Source organism: Hippocampus zosterae, chromosome 3, assembly GCF_025434085.1.
Source record: "Hippocampus zosterae strain Florida chromosome 3, ASM2543408v3, whole genome shotgun sequence".
Classification (NCBI taxonomy): Eukaryota; Metazoa; Chordata; class Actinopteri; order Syngnathiformes; family Syngnathidae; genus Hippocampus; species Hippocampus zosterae.
Window position 1 is genome coordinate 13,276,783 of NC_067453.1, and position 18,747 is coordinate 13,295,529.

At 40.5% G+C, this 18,747-nt stretch overlaps 1 protein-coding gene across 1 annotated transcript in view; it reads right to left on the reverse strand.

The window, feature by feature from the left end:
• cdh13 (cadherin 13, H-cadherin (heart)) overlaps positions 1-18,747 on the reverse strand; it is a 279,370-nt gene that overhangs the window by 163,957 nt on the left and 96,666 nt on the right. Inside the window, exons 3-4 of the mRNA XM_052061852.1 lie at positions 10,656-10,867; positions 978-1,076 (exon numbers count right to left, since the gene is read on the reverse strand). Coding sequence (XP_051917812.1) covers positions 978-1,076; positions 10,656-10,867 — 311 coding nt within the window. The remainder of the gene's footprint in view (positions 1-977; positions 1,077-10,655; positions 10,868-18,747) is intronic.

The following is an 18,747-nucleotide window of genomic DNA, read 5'->3' on the forward strand; positions in this document are numbered from 1 at the left end:
AGTATTACTGTTTGGAACCGTTAAAATCATCAAAATATTATATTGCATACTGGTCTATTCACCCACTGCCATTTGCAAACTGTTTTTAGTTCAACATGTGTTTGCTTTATAACCAAGCTTCTGAAAATATCCTATCAAGACGAAGCAGCATTATTGAAGCCCGACATCTTTGAATTTGTGTCATATTGTAAGAGTCATTTCATGGAAATATCTAAAAAAAATTTTTTCAATTTTGATATCTAGTGTTGTTAATTTTTATGAATGTCGTGGTATGTTGTTTTAGCAAGGTGTCGACCTGTTAGCAGGCCCATCTCACAGAGCAGAGGTTGTGGGTTTGAATCCTGCTCTGGCCTTCTTGTATGGAGTTTACATGTTCTCCCTGTGCCTGCTTCGGTTTTCTCCAGGTACTCCGGTTTCCTCCCACATACCAAAAACATGCATCAACGCTCTAAATTGTCCCAACGCATGAATGTGAGTGCAAATGGTTGTTTGCTTATGCATGCTCTGCGATGACCTGGCAGGGGTTACCCTTCCGACTGCCCGAAGACAGCTGGGATAGGATCCAGCACACCTGCGACCCTTGCGAGCATAAGTGGATCAGACAAATGGATGCATCATTTGACACTCCTAATTCCTTAAAAGTGCATAAAAAGAAATGAAATTTGGGTCAAAATTGTGCACGTGGAAGGTTAAACTGCAGGGATTTTTTGGAGACTTGAGGCTCTTTATGAACAGAAAACAGCCCAGCCCAGTGCAATGCCTGTGCCTGGCTTGCGGAATCCATTTCGCACATGTTTAAAGATTGGATCTGTGTGCTTACATGGAATGTAAAATGTACAACAAAACAAAAAACACGTTTTGGTTTTTTTTCGCTCAAAGGGGTGATCAACGTTCAACTTAAATTTGAAAAAAAAAGATTTGGGTGAATGATGCATATTGATTAAATTGGAGTTGGAGCGGTGTCATGTTTTTCTTACCTTTCCAAGGAGCCTTGGGAAAGGGGCTCTCTGGTTCTCAGTGACAGTCATTGGAGGAACCAGCAGGGATCTCTTCAATCTATGTGGCAGACCGATGATCTAAAACAGAAAAAACACAGTGCATTAACCACTGCTGCACCATAAACAATTTCCTCCAAACAAGAAGAAGGGATATCTACTTCCACCGAGCAGTCAATTATAGATTTGACGATTGCCAATGGTTAGAGGGGTTTCTCTTTTCACTTTATTGAGGATGGAGAAAATAACATGGAGTTTGATAAGGACGGAGAAGGGGTAATCATGCAACCATTGAGCTTGCAGCATCAGTTGGTGAACAGATAAAATTGGAGATTGTCGAGGGAAATTAGCTGAAGTTTATATCCAATTGTCTGTTCGTTCAGCCCCGTACAGAAAAAACAAAGGGAAAAAATGTGTTGTTGTAATCAGAAGCAAAGATTTGAGGTCATTTAGACGAAAAAAAACAGTAGCATTTGTTCTGAGATAAACGTTAGCTGGATATTTGAAGATAGTACAAAAATGCACACCAAATGACAACTACACGCCTTTGGTGTTTGCTGCCAATATTCTATCAACACAACAGTAACCAGGTGATTATTATTATGACCATAATGAGGAAACTGACCAAAAGAAAGTAACGTAACCACAGACTTTGTGATCTCGCAACAAAACAAGTTTCCATTTGATTTCAGACACACAAAAAAAAGCAATAGGTAAACACGTTGGCATACACAACAAGCTATACTGATTTAATGAACCAGTAACAACTACTGCAGATGGTTTTGACAAAGTGAAACTGTGTTCAGGCAGAAGGAGTGGATCACACAGATTGTAGCTCTCCAAAACACAATTGTGTCAACTAATTTCATCTTCCACCCTCATGCTGTTGTTTGTGAAGAATGAGATGCTTCCCCACCTCCACCCGCGCACTTCTGATTGGATGTGAATGATTAAAACTGTCTGTCATTGACATATCAACAGGAAGGCCGGAATCCTGGCTGCTAACATATGGATGATAACCTACAATCAAGAGACCCTGGAAGCTATCCACACACCTGAACAAGAGCCCAGAGAGTCAATACACACATGCACTCAAGAAAAAATAAATGCAATCTCAAAAGTTGAACACACCAAAACAGTTCCAACAAGCCGATTGAAAAATAAAGGCAACACAACTGGTGGGTATCGCATCTGTGTCATCGTCGAGAGGGTCTGGGTGCAATTTGTATTTTGCTTGTTGCGGATGGTTGTTTTTCTCTATGTGCCCTGGGATTAGCTGCCAACCGGTTCAGGTGTCCCCCGCCTACTGCCCGTAGACGGCTGGGATAGGCTCCAGCACCCCCCGCCACCCTTATGAGGAAAAAGCAGATCGGAACATGAATGAATGAATGGATGCTTTTGAAGTAGGTGAATCTGTTGGACAAATATTTAAGTATGACTTATGACACACACTGTGTCGTGCTCACACGAGCCAATTCATGAGTTGAATCCAGTGCCATGCATAACGTCATGTTGATAGATCCGATAGTCTCATTCCCCATGAAACAAACGTTGCCGGGCACATCCAGTATGTTGCAGCTGCACACAACACACCTGCAGAGACAATAGCGCTCTAACACACATCATTTGTCATTGACATCTCCATTGAAACCACAATACTGAGGAAAGGACATTGTTTCAAACGAGTCTCCTTGCTGCTCAATTTATTCCCTCGATGAAGCTGACATGTCAACGCAGGATCAAGGACCTTCGAAATAAGCACGTGAGACACACCAATATTTTTATTGCGGCCTAATTAATGGCAATGTCTGCCGCATTTGTGTATTTGAACTGTGACAAATAAATACAGTTCCCTGCTCATCCACTCCTGTTGGCTTGTAAAAAAAAAAAAATGTGTGAAAGGGAGCAAATGTGACTGCTCAGGGATGGGCGGGCTCTCAAGCAATCTCGCACAGTTGCTGGAATGATTGGAAGTGACAAATGTAGCCTGGACATTACTCGGGTCTTTAGTGAACATGCTGGAGATTTTAGGGGAACATCCTGCCAGTAAGGCAACAATTCTTGCACCAATAAACACACTCATATAGGCAATTTTATTTAGTTTTTTGTTAATTTGTGCAAAAACAAGAAAAAAACCCTTCTCACGCAGAATTACTTTATAAAAGCGCAGCACAATGAAATTGTTGCACAATGGATTGCGATCAAAGCATTCCATGGCTATTTGATATTGACAGCTTTCTAGTTTAAACTCTAATTTACTCACCCGATATTGACCCGCATGCATCAATCAGATTTCGACTGGCTTGTTAGCAGAGCTTTGTTATGTGTTGATGCCTTAATAGGGTGCATGTGTTGCCTCCTGCTACATCATCCACATTGAAAGCCATCCGTACTGTAATTGAAATTTGACACCTGTTTGAATAAAATGACTGATTAATGGGCAGACTAAAGGGTTTTAGATGTGCCCTAAATAAAAAGAGAACCTGTCATGAGCAATGAAACTTAGCGTCCTGTGCTAAAGAAGAAACATAAACTCTTAATATAGCACATTTTCCTGCAGAGCGAGCAGCCAAATTATATCAGTTTAGATCCTGTTAGAAGATTTTTTGGTGGTTTAATTTGCAATGCAGATATCCCTTTTGTCCTTCCTTTTTTTAAATAGCCCATAGTGCAACACTGTTTTGACCGCACACAAATGCGGTGTGTGTATAAACAGGGCTTTGTTTTTGTGTTGACTGTTGACTGTTTTGTTCTTGGCTGTCAGTGTGACTGGCACACCTAGTTGAAAAAGAACAAGAAAGAGGCACCACTAGGTCATTTGTTTACAGCAGTGCCAACACTCAGACAATGAGGGTAATGGTGAGGCTTCCATCCGTCCAGCACTCACACCACGAAGCGTTTTACCTCCTGCTCCCCTTCCAAAGGTCAGATAAACACAATGAAACAGTAATCATAAACAGCCAGACCAGAACCAGCCGAGATACACATAGTGATGTCTGAAATGACCACTCTTACCAAACCCGTTGAGCTATGACCTTCCAAATGTCAAAGAGAGAAATATTGAACTGGACATGGAACTGTTAAACTGCTAGATGATGGTTTTTTAAGCACAAGCCGTAAGAACTCCGACCTGAGTCCCGCGGCCAGAGATGAGTGTATTAAAGCCTTGAAGCTGAGGTCTCAGCTGTGACATACAGCATGTATAAATGAGATCTGAAGCCCCATGTTTAGGTGCTCACATGTCATTTCCGTTACCATTTAACCTCATTAGAGTTGGAGGTGAGCAGGAGTTTGTCTCAGCTGACTTTGGAGAGGCGGGGTGCATCCTCCTCATTTGTCGTACTCTGATTCTGCCAGGGACAGTCGATGGATGAAAACTAAAGGTCATCCATTGTCTAAAATTGACAAGTACCGGTAATCTTCCTGAAAATGTATATAAGAATTTGCACTTATGCAAACAGCAACCTATGAAAATGTTACATTGTAGAATGATCGCCGCAATAATACAGATTTTTCGGCAATAGCATTTTCCTATTTTTCGCTCACTTCAGAAGCTGATGTCACTTAAAGGGGAAAACGCCTCATCCATAAAATACAAAATATTGAGGCGATTGTAGTGTATTTTTATTAGGTTGGTAGGGGTATAACTAGGTCAGACAGGCAGATGCTATAGGTACCGTGGAACATAGGGGGTGCTAAAACAGACAGCATAACTATATTCAAAAAAATTATCACAAGTAACTCTTTATTTCTCATAAAAAGGAAAGAGGAGCAAATTGAAATCAAAATAAACATTTCGATAAGTCCAGAAGAGAAAGGTGAATCAATGCGAAATCAGCTTTCTTGCCCAGGCAGAGCATAAGCACTGTGCGTTACCTGTATTGAATTAATTCGAGTGCCTGCCCTGGTTTCTGTACATTTCTCAATGTATGATGGTGGCAGTTAAACAATAAAATGGTATCAAATGCATATTAAAGGAAATAAGAATCATTTTTTTAAAAATCATGAATTAGGAGTTTCAAGTTATTTGTTGTTAAATTAGAAAGTCGAAACAACATTGACGGCCTCATTTGTTGTGGAGACAAGTGTAATACGAGAAATTTAAATAAAATGGTTTCTGATGTTTGTTACAACTTTGACATGCAATAACACATTATCTCTTGTTATTTTTGTAGATTTTCTCCAAGTCCAAAATCTAACTCCAATGCAAATGTTCTAGTTGCCGCTCATTGCCAGTGACTAATCTAAGGAATGAACATGCTGAACTGTCAAATCACTATGTAGTAAAATTAAAAAAGTTCAATTCAATAGACTGTCCCATGTGACAGACTACTGCGGTGTGCTCAGCTCTCATCATTTAAAAATAAGCAGAAGTGGGCATCGACGATCCTCCACTAAGTCCATTCATGAGCTGCCCTAAGTATTTCAGTCCAGTGCAGCCCTGTTTGAGTCGTAACGATTGACCAGGAAAATGCTCATTGCATCTCACAATGGCGCACAATGGAGAAAACGCTGCTCAAATATTGGGCTCTTTATGTTCTTGATAAAGTAAGAGAAAAGGGGGCATCAAATGTGATTTTATCCTGAAATGTTTCTCATTTGAAGGTCCAACGTACTCCTTTTCTGATCAAGTGAAAACCAAAACCAACTCTGTGTGCGACGATTTGTGTGCGTTTAACTTTGAAGTCCTATATGTGCAGGGAGCCATGAGGGGGTGTCATTGTCATCTGAGTCGGGAATTACTGTGGCAGCAATGTCACGTCCTTGTCTATTCTGCCATTTTTACTTTCAATGCTATATTGAGAAGTGTCATTACTCATTTCTGACAATGTGTTGGAGTCCTGGTGAGAAATGGATAACATCAAGGCCAACCCCAGCCAGCAGTGACAAGGTTGTGCAGATAACTGTGGAGGAGAATGTGAGATCTGCTACCAAGTGAATGCGAAACTGTCCCGATGAAGAATTTCATTCGCTTAGTTAATCAGTACTGACTCAACGTGCTTTTCGAAGTCATCACCGCTGATGACTGAGAATTATGATGACTCCGCTATAAGTAATCTTAAATTAATAGTAATGGTCATGGGTGGTATAAATTTAATTGAAGTGTTGGGCTTTCAGGTGGCCTATGTCCCCTGTCTTTGTCAATGCAGTTTTCACCTTGAATTACTTTAGCTATTGGACCATGCCGTGACAATAAAAAGGTATGTTAATGCACTGAAACAACAAAGACACCTGCAGAAGTACTGAAAAATTCGGTACAAGCGTGTGTTTGCTTGCTTTGGTTTTTGCTTAATCAATAAATACACCGTGAAATTTTTGTCTTGGTTTGCACTTTTACATAACATTCAGCATTTTGGTTTCCATACTAACAATGAATCCAACCATGAATAAGAAATAATTGGCATGCTAAAAGAGCCTATTGAATGTAAAGCCTAACCAAACGTTGCAAATAAATAGGAATTAATCCGAAAGAAAAAGGATGCGCACAGTCAACAGAATTACTGAGTGGAATGGTGAAAGAAAAAGATTATAATGTGTGCTGTTGTGCTGTGTATGCAAGATGTCCTGTCTCAGTCATATCCAGACGGCCTCAGTCAATATTCAAAGCTGGGTAAGAGAAAAATCTATTTGCCATTGCAGGATGAAAATATGACTGTCAATGGAATATTAAAATCATTGCGTTTGCAAAATAAAAGCAGGAAACATCACAAAACCTGAATAAATAGGCTTATGGACTTAGATTATTTCACCCCTTATCACTTGTTCAGTTAGAATGATGGTAGGCTCTCTGTGCCCCCACAAGGGAAGAACATTTTCCGCGCAACTGCCGTTGTGCGCAACAAAAAAACACCCCGAAATAAGGCACGCAGTCCATCTGGAGATTATGCATTTGTCAAACTGAAATGGATTCAGAAACTATTTTGCAAATGATCTCTTTTAATTCAGACTTCTATGAACAGTGAGACATTTATTTATTTATTTTTTTGCCTCCGGGCTTGTCTGAAAACAAACTAATAGCTCATGGTATTATCATCACCTTTTCTTCAGCCGCCGGATATTTCCATTTGGCGTTTAAGAGAATCAAGACAAAATTGTGCTCCAGCTTTTCTAGACACTTTATTGTGCTTTCAGTGTCAAAACAGAATTTCCTCTAAATAACTCCCATGCACCTCAATTTTGACAACCAAGTTGACTAAGTGGTACGAAGGAGATTTAAAGCTGAGTGTCTCAGCCCCAGGTTTTCAGCAGAGCTTTTCTCAAGACAAACTACCTGAACTATTGTCAACTGTTTCAACGCGTCATCTGTTAGTTATTGAGGCCGAAAAAGAACACATGTTCGATGGTCCACTTGAGACGGAGCAAAGGCGTGTGTGGGGGGGACGACAGGAAGCACAGAATGTGCATAAAGAAAGGAACAATAGATGTACGATTATATGAGACTCAAAGCTAATGGAGTTTGAACATGTTAATCGATGAGGACATAATGTGAGCTTTCAACCGCCCTCCCTCGTGAGAACACTATGCTAATAGTTGAGGGAGATTTTTGCTTTCTGGCAGGGGCCTGTAACAATTGTTTTCGTCTCTGCCTCATTCGCAAAACTGCCTGATTGTTTTCACTCGGCAATTAAACACTAATTAAACAAATTAATTCAAAGCTGTGCAAGGATGTGAATCAATGGACGTTTATTGATCTAGACTGTGATAGATATAAACGAGTCAAAATACAATCCACTGTATTTTATGAGGGGAGGTGTATGGTGAGTTTTGTGTAGATGCAATAGGATTTTAGCCAAGTTCAATGTAAAATCATCAATATATTCTCAACTCTTTAATGAATACTGTGTGACCATTTAGTAACATGCAAAATGCAAAATATATAAGTTGTTACGGTAGCAGCTGTAGTGAAAGTGCATTATAAGTAAAGATGTATGGCATTGTATTGTATAATAAAGTCATAACAATATTTGGCCCATAAACAATGCTTTTCAGTTGAAGTTAATCGTGTTAGTTCGTTGGACTGACAAACAAACTACAGAGACTACTCAACACATTGAACATTAAACACTTGGTAAGCAGAAACAGCTCTAATCTGTGATCTCATTCGGGGAGATGTGAAGTGTTCTGATCGTGAACTTTTGATATTATGTAATACTCAACTCAACTTAACCATATTTAGAGAGCACTTTATTCAAACAACCACTGCGGCATACAAAGTGCTACACATGCAGCAAAAATAATACACACCAACAAATGAAAAAGCTAAATACATGAATAACAAAGACACTAAAAAACACAAAGCAGTAAATGTAAAATCAAATCTTCTGCTGAGCCTGAAGTCAAAGAATAAAGATTATTTTTAAGATAAGTTTTAAATATGGGCATTGACGGGACTTGCCAAATGTTCAGTGGGAGATCGTTCCAAAGGGAGGCACCAGCAATGGAAAAGGCTGTATCCCATTTATGTCCTTGCTACCTCTAATAGCATGTGCTCCTCAGACCTTAGGCACTGGGCAGGCACGGAAGGGTGTAGCTCAGAGAGGTAAAAGATTTTACAGTTTGAAAACAAATCATAGAATTTTAAAAAGAACTGTAAAATGCACAGGGAGCCACTAAAGGGATGCCAGAGTCAGAGATGTGTTCCTCGAGCCGGTCCTTGGCCTCTCGGTACCCCTGCTTTTTGAAAGTATGATTTTGGTTTTTGTGAATTGGCGTGTAATTTGATACATTGTTTTAGTTTGTATTGGCGGTCTTTATTTTTCTCCCTTGCCTTTTGTGCAAGCGCTTTTTGTTATTCCTTTATGTTCTCTCTGGTCCTTGTTTTGACCAGCGTTTTATGTTGCCTTTTTGTCGGTGCGATTATTAGCATTAAAACATAATTTTGTACGGAGACCTTGTTTACGTCTACGTTTTTGGGATCCAGACTTAACTCGGCTTGTCCGAGTCGTGACAATTATCATATGCAATTGAATAAGTAGACCCTTTCAGAATTCGAAATTTGGGACTCTCTCAATCCATAATAGCACTCACACGTTTCTGATCAGCAAGTCCGTAGCACTCGCTGCCGGTAAACTGTAAACTTATCACTGAGAGATTGGTCTTTGTGAGGAGAAGAAGTTCATCCATCTTGTTTGGCAGAGATCGTAGATTAGCAAGATGGATCGATGGGAGCGGGGTTCGAAATCCGCGCTGCCTGAGCTTGACGAGCACGCCGGCTCGCTTCCCCCTCCTCCGGCGGCGTCTCCATGCTCCGTACAGCGCAGCCGCTCCGCTCGCGATTAGCTCCGAAAAACCTTGTGGATTTTCGTGTGCTGGTGAAAAAAGACCGAGCGTAGACTCCCCAATGCGCAGCAACTTTTCCCTCGTGTAAGTAAGCCGCTCAGGGTCGCCAAAAACAAACGAAAATGACAAAAACAGGGATAATACTAGGGAGCGTGTGACCGAGGCTGCCATACCTGTCGGCGCCTGACAAGTTCAAGTTAAGACCCAAGTTCAAGACTGTTGATTACAGAGAGGCAGTCAGGGGGCCGAAGTCAGGAGGATGCGATGAACAAGAGCTGCTAGGACCAAACAGCATCATTTCTGGGGCGCACACTTAGATTTAATATATGTAGTTGTGTCATTTGTGGGAAAAAAAAATTAAAAAATAAAAGTAACTTTCCAGAATATTTTAACTCTGTACAGTTAACTGTTATACGCTCAAAAGCATCTGTCATTATCAAAAGATTTCCTTGCAAAAAATAAGTGTGCATAACACTTAAATGTGAAGACAAGGCCTCAAATAACATTGGAAAGCAACGTAGAGGTGCAGATTGCCAACACCATATGGTAAAAATTCAATAAAAGTATGTAACTGTAACACAGCCGGCCAGGACCACGGTGAGAGGTGAAAAGCAAAAAGACTGGCATTAAATAAAGGCAGAGCTGGAGAAATGAGGCCAGTGGGGCACTGAGTGCTCCACCAACAGTAGATGATCTCTGGGAGCTGAAGGGAACACAAAATGTGTCTTGAATGCCTGGGAGCATTTTCCCTATCAGCTCACTGAGGTCTGACTGACCTAAACCAAAATGTGGGTATTGGATGATATTGAACACTCGTGCTGATTTTGTATTTATTGGCTACAAAATTTACTTTCTCTACGCAGACGTTGAAGATCATTGTACACTACTGATAGGTTATTTGCAATCAAGAACATATAGATGCTTATTGTCTGTGGGAACCAGGCCACTCCTGCTGTGAGAAACGGTGTTGTGTTGTCATGTCTCATTTCTCTTAGATACATAAACACACTTACATATTTAAGGAAATTGCTGTTTGTTTAATTTTTCATGATACACAAAGGATATTATATCACACTATTGACTTACTGTCCTCGAATGACAAGAAATTGGAACAATGTTGGTGGTCTGTGAACGTCTTCTGCAATTCCCACTCTTCTAGAAAAGCTTTCACTATTTTAATGGTGTGTAATGAAAGTAGATAATCTCGTCTTTCTTTTGGTAGGTTTCGTGTTCATATTACTGCACAACACAATATTATGTGGTGCTTGAAAGATCAATGTTTTCATTTCATTCCTTAAAAAAGTCTGGCAGTGAAAGAGTTTTACACACACACACACACACACACACATAAAGATTTGGTTACACATGGTCTTGACTCACCTCGAGAGCATGTCCTGATTCAAATGGTAGTCCAGTTATGGTCACCCGTGCCATGTCATCTGCATGAGCACTAACCCCTTGAATGAACATGATCGGCCCGCTGTATGTCACGTCTTGCATGGGTACCAAATTGAGGTCCTCATTGACATGGAAGTTGGCGACAGATACCTCAAAGGCCACATCTTCATTCCCAGCACAATCATCAAATTCGACTGTAAATAAACATAGAAGAAGAATGTCAGACGATGAAGTAAATAGGAAAATAATTTTCTGACTTATTTCCCTGTAAAAAGAACAATATAATGTTTTGCCAAATGTTCCACACATACTACATTAGGCATAAAAACGGTGAACCTGAAGACAAAACTACACAGCAAAAAATACAACATGCTCCAAAGGTGTTGGCTCCAAGAAAAGTGCTTGGAAAGATCAAATTCACATTGGGCCCAAGTAATACTTTTGACCTGCTGCTTGTTTACATTGTTTACATTTTAAACTGGCTGTTTAAATACAATTACTGAATCCTGGGCTGTGGGTATACAGTAAAGACTCTGGGTATGACAAAAACATTGGTTCGTTTTAAAGATTAAACACAGCTGAAATGGTAATATGCAATATGAAATGTGAATTGCTTATTCATTGCTGTCAAGAATGTTGGCTATGTTTGCATGCAATTTGTTTCAAGTGTGCACTAAAAGTTAATTATGATAAACAGTTGCAAGAAAAACTCTGCCAACACTTCAGATTTTGGAAAATTACTTTGGCAGGAGCCAATCGGAGTCGAGAAATCACCCAATCTAGAGTGGTATGACCTTAAATAAAAGAGCAAATTAAACCAAAGCTTCCAAGAATATGGCTTAACAAAAACGGCTTTGGAAAAAGGAATGGTCCAAAATGTCTCGACTTTGTTATTAGAGGTCTGATCTACAACTACAGAAGATGTTGGGTTGATGTTGTTGCTGACAAAGGAAGCATTAACCAGTTATTAAAGCCAAAGGTTCTCATACCTGTTCCCACTCTGCACACATTGAAGTATTTGTTGAATTTACTCCATTTCATTTAGTCAAGTAGTTGCTCGAAATAAAATCATCTGAATCCAGGTAAATTTAAATTAAAAGTAGAGTATACATCAACAAAAGACATCTGGAACATACCCTTTTTAAGTGCATGTTGTGTTTAGTACAAACATGGAAACGATCACATTACATTTTATGACCAGTTTATATGGGAGGAAATTACAAAGCTTTTCTTTCAAATGACTATCACGTGAATAAAACATGTTGAACAACACAAAAAATTCTGAATATATAAGCATTTAATTGGAATTAAACACAAATCATGAGAGATGCTAATTCCATAGACGATGACCAGTCAACATCCAGCTTTTGAGTCATATTTCTCTCTTTGGTGGAATTAAAATGACAAAATAAAAGAACACAACAAATAAAACAGACACTAGTGCCATCTTTACTACTTTTCCGAGCGAGGTTAAACGTCATTCGAAAGATTTGCTTAGAATAAGGCTTATTTTTCACATGGAGCATGTCTCGCCTAACCGAGGCGAGATGCTGCCAGGAATGCTCCCCTTTTTTTTTTTTTTTTTTTCAAATAGTCAACTCCTACAATCGAACCTCACTGTTACAACATGATTCCCTTGTCCTCTCCCACTGTGGGAGTGCAGTGCAAGTGTTGATGTGTACACGTGTTGTTGATTAGGGAGGCAGGTGCAACAAGGAGTCACATTGTGTTGTGAAACTCTGCGTGGGTCTCATATTGCACAACAAAAGAATCCGCCTCAGAACATATGCTGTTTTGTATCACTTCTCTCTTGGTATGAGTTTGATGCCCGCTTGACATGAATCATTTCTGATACCATATTTACCCTATTTGCTTATTTACACGCAAGCCAAAGCATTTTTACATGAAATAAATAAAATATAGGCATCATAATTTTCAAAACAGTGCAAAATATACCCTCTTTGTTATGTTCCTCCGGGACCGCTGAGGCATGCCACATTTGCTGAGACTCAAGGACTTCATCAATTATGGATGATTTGCTTTTATCTAACAAAGCACAAAACATTGGACTTGAAAGCAAAAAAAACCCATTTGTACAATACATTACAATACATGCTGATTTATATAGCGCTTTCACAACAGCGGCAGCTGTAACAAAGCGCTTTACAAAACAGTTAACATAAAGTAAAATAATAAACGCAACACATAACATAAAACACGGACAGTCGTGCAGTCCTAACCACTTTTCCGTCACACGCTTTGTTGTTTGAAGCAGTTTGAGATGAAAGAGGAGAGAGTGTCCTTTAACCAGTGGATCAGAGACGTCATGCTCAAAATGTGCACACGTCGGCTACAAGCTAAGTTTCAAAGTCAACAAGAAGCTGTAGCATCTGTACAGGTGTGGACGGGCTTCAGTACGGCCCGGTTCACATGATGCGGTTTCTTCACATTAAGGTAATTGATACAGATTTCAGATCTTCTCTTTCTGACCTCCACTTTCTGAAGATGAAACAACTGTGGTCAACAGCGAGAAGTCAACCTTTTGTGCATTAATAGACATCAAATGCCACGCATTTGCATTGATGGCAGGACGTATTGCTCACCACCTTCCAAAGTTAGCTACATCTACCCATACATCCAATTTCTGATCCACTTTATTCTCACAAGGGTCGCGGGGGGCTGCTGGAGCCTATCCCAGCTATTTACGGGGAGTAGGCGGGGGACACCCTGAACCGGTGGCCAGCCAATCGCAAGGGACACAGAGACGAGCAACCGTCCATGCTTACACTCAGACCTAGGGACAATTTTAGAGGGTTTCAATCAGCCTGCCACGCATGATTTTGGAATGTGGTAGGAAACTGGAGTCCCCAGAGAAAACCCACGGAGGCATGGGGAGAACATGCAAACTCAACACAGGGAGGCCAGAGTCAGGATTGACCTCACGTCCTTTGCACTCTGAGGTCGACACTGGACCACTCGACTACCAAAGCCGCCCAGTTCGTACACGGCCCAATATTCACAGACAGCATCAGTGCAGTCATACATTAAGTTTTTCCCACTGTCTCGTATCTAAGTTTTGGAACCGATGGTGTAATGCGACTTGTGTGAAATTGATCGACGTGCCGGCAGACGGATTCTGAGCTCTCATCGTACCATTGTATTTCAATCATAAATTATAAAACAGTGTGAGTCATCCACCCTTAATTGTTGTAGACATCAGTTCAGTAAACTTATTATTGTTGAACTGTTGTTGAATGGAAGTGCATAGAATTACAAGACCGTAAAGTTTGTTTGAATTAAAAAAAAAAGATGATACTTTATTCATCACTGTTGAAAGCACTATTCCTGTTTCGAGCTCTCACCAAAGGAGCTCCACCATTGTCTTCCCACCTTCCCATTATGTTTTGTGAAAACAATGACTTTGAACACCTCAATCCATTACTATTCTGCCCTTATCATAACAGCATGCATGTAATGCTGCTAGACTGTAAAATTAATAGTCTGAACTCTATTAGAGCACTCATTTAGCACACTTAACCTTTGTGAATGTTTTGTCGTCTGTCGTTTATCTCTCTAGCTGCACACACTTTAAAGTCATCCCTCCGGAAAGGTTTTTTTTTTTCCATCTCCATCTAGACCAGGAGTGCCCATTACGTCGATCCTGATCTACCGGTAGATCTAAGACAGGTCCCAAGTAGATCCAAGGAGTGTCGAGGAGAAAAAAACAACAACCATTTGTGTGGCTTTGTATAAGTTAGTAATATATGTTTGTGTTAATGTATGCTGCACCCTAATCATCCTATCACTCTCATTTTCACAAAAACAATATTTTAAAAATCCAGAATTTACGGTGGCGCGAGATTACGTCACCGGAAGTTGTTAGCGCTCAGCAGTCTGCAATTGCAGCTTGTGATTAGAGCTGTTGCGCTCTATCTTTTATCGTCATTATTCTCATTCAGAGTTTGCTTTGTGTACAATTCATCGAGGGCACGGCAAAGATTATTGCGGGAATATAGGAGGGCCCAGGGAAACACTTTAAAATGGTACATGTGAGCTATTATAGTTAACAGGCTGCAAAAGTGCACCGCATGCCTCAGTTTCAGGCTGTTTCTCATCAGGGCGTGTGCGTGTGCGGGTGTGTATGTTTGTATGTGTGCGCGCCGGTAAGGGTTGATCCCGGGAGGTTAGTTGATTGAAAAGTAGATCTTCGGTCCAAAATGTTTGAGCACCCCTGATCTAGACGGACAGTTTAAGAGATATAAAAACACACAAGTGAGCAGAAAGAAACTGAAGGCATAGGAACATGACAGGGCATCGAGCAATTGCTCAAGTGGCTTCATACGCTCTCATAGCCAAGGCTTAGTTTCAATGTTCAACTGTTACTTCTGAGCACATGAGAGATGTATTCATTTCCAACCAATTTCCAAGCCTCTGTTTTATTTCAATAAGAGACTCTTTCGAGTTTACAAATTGCAATGCCAAATAGTGTCAGTGCCATTTCAAAGGAAGCCAAAGTGTGTTTGATGGTATTCTAATACTGTCAGGTTTTGGAGGGTGGAGGTGATTTCGAAAGGGAGCATGGTGAGCTGGTGGCTTTGAAGTCCGACAACAATGACAGAACACAATTTAGCCCACTTACCACCAACATGTCCGGTTTCTTTTCATAGTGCTTGCCCACGCAACTGAGAAAAACGTGGATTAGGGTCACCAAAATCCCACGCTGAAGACAAGTACCGAATGTGATGTGTGACGATTTGCAAGTTGGAGATTAGTTCCCTTCAGGCCAAAAGCTCCCATGAGGACTGAGCATCAAAGACTTATAGTCCATGGAAATGCAAGAATAGTTGCTCAACTAGCCACAAACTGCACCGCCATTGGTGCCGTGCCTTCGTGCTGTTGCCTCAGGATTCGTGCATTAACACTTCTGGAGTATCAAAATGGATTGCAATCTGCGAGCCAGATGCAATCATCAAAAGAGCCACATATGGCTCGCAAGCCATAGGTTCTTGACCTCTGTTTTGAACTGTAAAAGTCATCTTAGTTTCAACTCACTATAAATCATACGGAAAGCCTATGGGTTGTTTCGTAAAGCATGTTACAAAATGTCACTCTGATAATGTTTATTGTTCATGAATTGTTTTTAAAGCTATATTTAAAAAATAAAAATAAGGTCAGAAGCAGCTCTATGAAGCGCTGCCTTGTAGTTGAGGTACAGAGATTGTTGAACCAACAGCTTAAAAATGTGTAAAAGCTGATTATGATAATCTGGCATTTACGAAGTGGATCAGTCACCAACAGCTTAGTGGATGACAAGTAACTCGACAAATAGTGCACAACCAATGCCATTTCGACCCTCAGATAGCTAATTCCAATCACACATTGCTATCGCTCACCATGAACAAAGAGACGCTGTGTTTGCTGTGCTAAATACAAAGCACATAGATGTAGAGCTAATTGATTTGTTTGCGCTCTGATCAGTGAGCCTCAATATCCAGGAAGGCGACTTTTCTCCTGATTTGCTTTGCTGTGTCATGATTTCATGAAACTAATTCAACGTAAAAGGGAAAACAAGAGTGGTTTGCGACAGAAACCAAGACATTGTTGCAATATGGCAACCAGTACAGTTTAATTTTATGCAAGATATCTGCATTTTCCAGACCTACACCAGTACTATTAGCCAATAAATACATTTGCCGAGTTGCTATTTAAATGGGAAGTCAAGTCAAAAAAATTCAATTTTTTATTTTTATTGTATGAGTCCCCATTCGTCTAAAAATGGCATTCTGATTAATATTGTATATGTGGAATATCATTTAAATATTTAGTTTTTTTTGGGGGGGGGGGGGTGAAACAAGAAAACACAAAAAGAGTACAATCCTAATCCCATGGAGGCACGGAGGCAAGTTAAAATATTGCCAAAGAATTAAACTGGGCCAAAATAACAATGGACAATAAAATCCAGTTCATGTCGAAGAAAGAAATATAATACCTCAGCTCCATCTTGGCCCGCCCGCTTGACTGCATGATTTAATGAATATGCGGTGACTCTCGACTCACAGCTGCACCACAATAGCGAGGCGGCAGATATCAGCAACTCCAGATGCTGTTGCCACATTGCTGGAATCAAGCCAAGCTAAATTGCTGTGACTAATTTCCAAAGAGTTTACACTTGCAATCATGTGTGCGTTCTCTATGCTAAATTGAATTAGCGCAGTGTCCATCTCTCTGAAATAAGCATTAGTCTAATCTGCTGGACTGTATCTCTAGTTTCATACCTCGACTTGAGCTCATTTGTGACCAAAGTGCATTGCAGAACAAGTTAAACCAGAGGGACAAGCCCTGACTTTAAATATTTTAACAAGCTTCATCGTCGTTTATCTGCTGTCATTTTTGTGTGCATTTTCTTGACATGATTGCAGGACCTTTGTTTAATACCACCCGTGTTTACCAGGATGCAAAACAGAAACCTTTTCTCTCTGCTATAAACTGTCACAAACACCAACAAAAGGCAAGACACAGTGAATAAGACCCTCATTATCACAGTCAGTGCTTTGTCTGGCAATAGAGATTGCCCTTCTGGTGTTTTGATTGGGAATGCATGTATTCACCTCATGCATAAAGATTTGCTTGAAAGAATTTATGAAGATCCCATGAATATGTATGAGAGCCTATAACAGCCTACCTTTAAAACACTACTATGAAGGCTGTAATGCTCGCACATCTCATGAACCCGATAACCCCGTTTTCGACTAACAATAATTTAAATGAACTTGTACGAACACAGCAACGTGTCAAGATGCTCTGGACGCTCGGAGAACAAAGGAGGGAAGGTGATCTACAAGAACATGTCGTAAAAAACAGTAGTATAAGTTTATCTTCATGAATAATTGTCATTTTATTTAACATTCTAATTATAATCTTCCAAAAGGGAATTCGATGTATACTGTAGTATACTGTAAATGATGAATTGTCTCAAGCACAAAGGTGTGGTGATAGCCATTTTTTCATGATGCAAACCGGAAACAACTCAATTGCTTGAAACTTTAGAAAGTGTCCGCACCCATGAAATGTGGGTGCAAATTAAGATTTTCCAAAAAGTTCCTTTGCACTCAGGAATAAAAACGGGCCACCAATCAGTCCACACTTTTAATACATGTGACTTATTTAGGGTTGATGTTAATGTTGTGCTTTAAAACGATGAAGACTGGTGCACAATTTACCCTGATGGGAAAGACCACCACAATCGGAAACTCAACTGTGTGGGAGCGCTGTGCTTTACTGAGTGTATTTACTATTTCATCCTGAGAAAATATACCTGATATGCCTGATACCAAAATAATACCATCTGTCATCTGGACAAAACAACTCTCAAGAAAGAGAAAGCTAATACTTCTTTACTTTAATGTTTCCACCATCAGGCATGGACGAACCAGTTTTGGTTTTCTTGAGTTGGCTTTTCCACTTTATTTGGGCAACACAATCTGTGCACTACAAACTATTATTACGTACCTCCGTTTATTCAATGTGGCGGCCCGGTAGTCCAGTGGTTAGCACGTCGGCTTCACAGTGCAGAGGTACCGGGTTCGATTCCAGCTCCGGCCTCCCTGTGTGGAGTTTGCATGTTCTCCCCGGGCCTGCGTGAGTTTTCTCCGGGTGCTCCGGTTTCCTCCCACGTTCCAAAAACATGCATGGTAGGCTGATTGGACGCTCTAAATTGTCCCTAGGTGTGAATGTGAGCGTGGATGGTTGTTCGTCTCTGTGTGCCCTGCGATTGGCTGGCAACTGATCCAGGGTGTCCCCCGCCTACTGCCCGAAGATGGCTGGGATAGGCTCCAGCACCCCCCGCGACCCTAGTGAGGATTAAGCGGTTCAGAAAAATGGATGGATGGATGGTTTATTCAATGCAAAGACCATTTTTTGGACACTAAAACAATCATCTGCTTCCTCCCAATTGTTTCAAAACTCAACGCTCTACCAAGTCTGGCTTGTGAGATTGTAGAAAGGCACTGACAAAGCACAGCTGGATGGGTTCTGTGAAGAACATGAGGAGGAAGACATAAGAAGGAAATCTCGG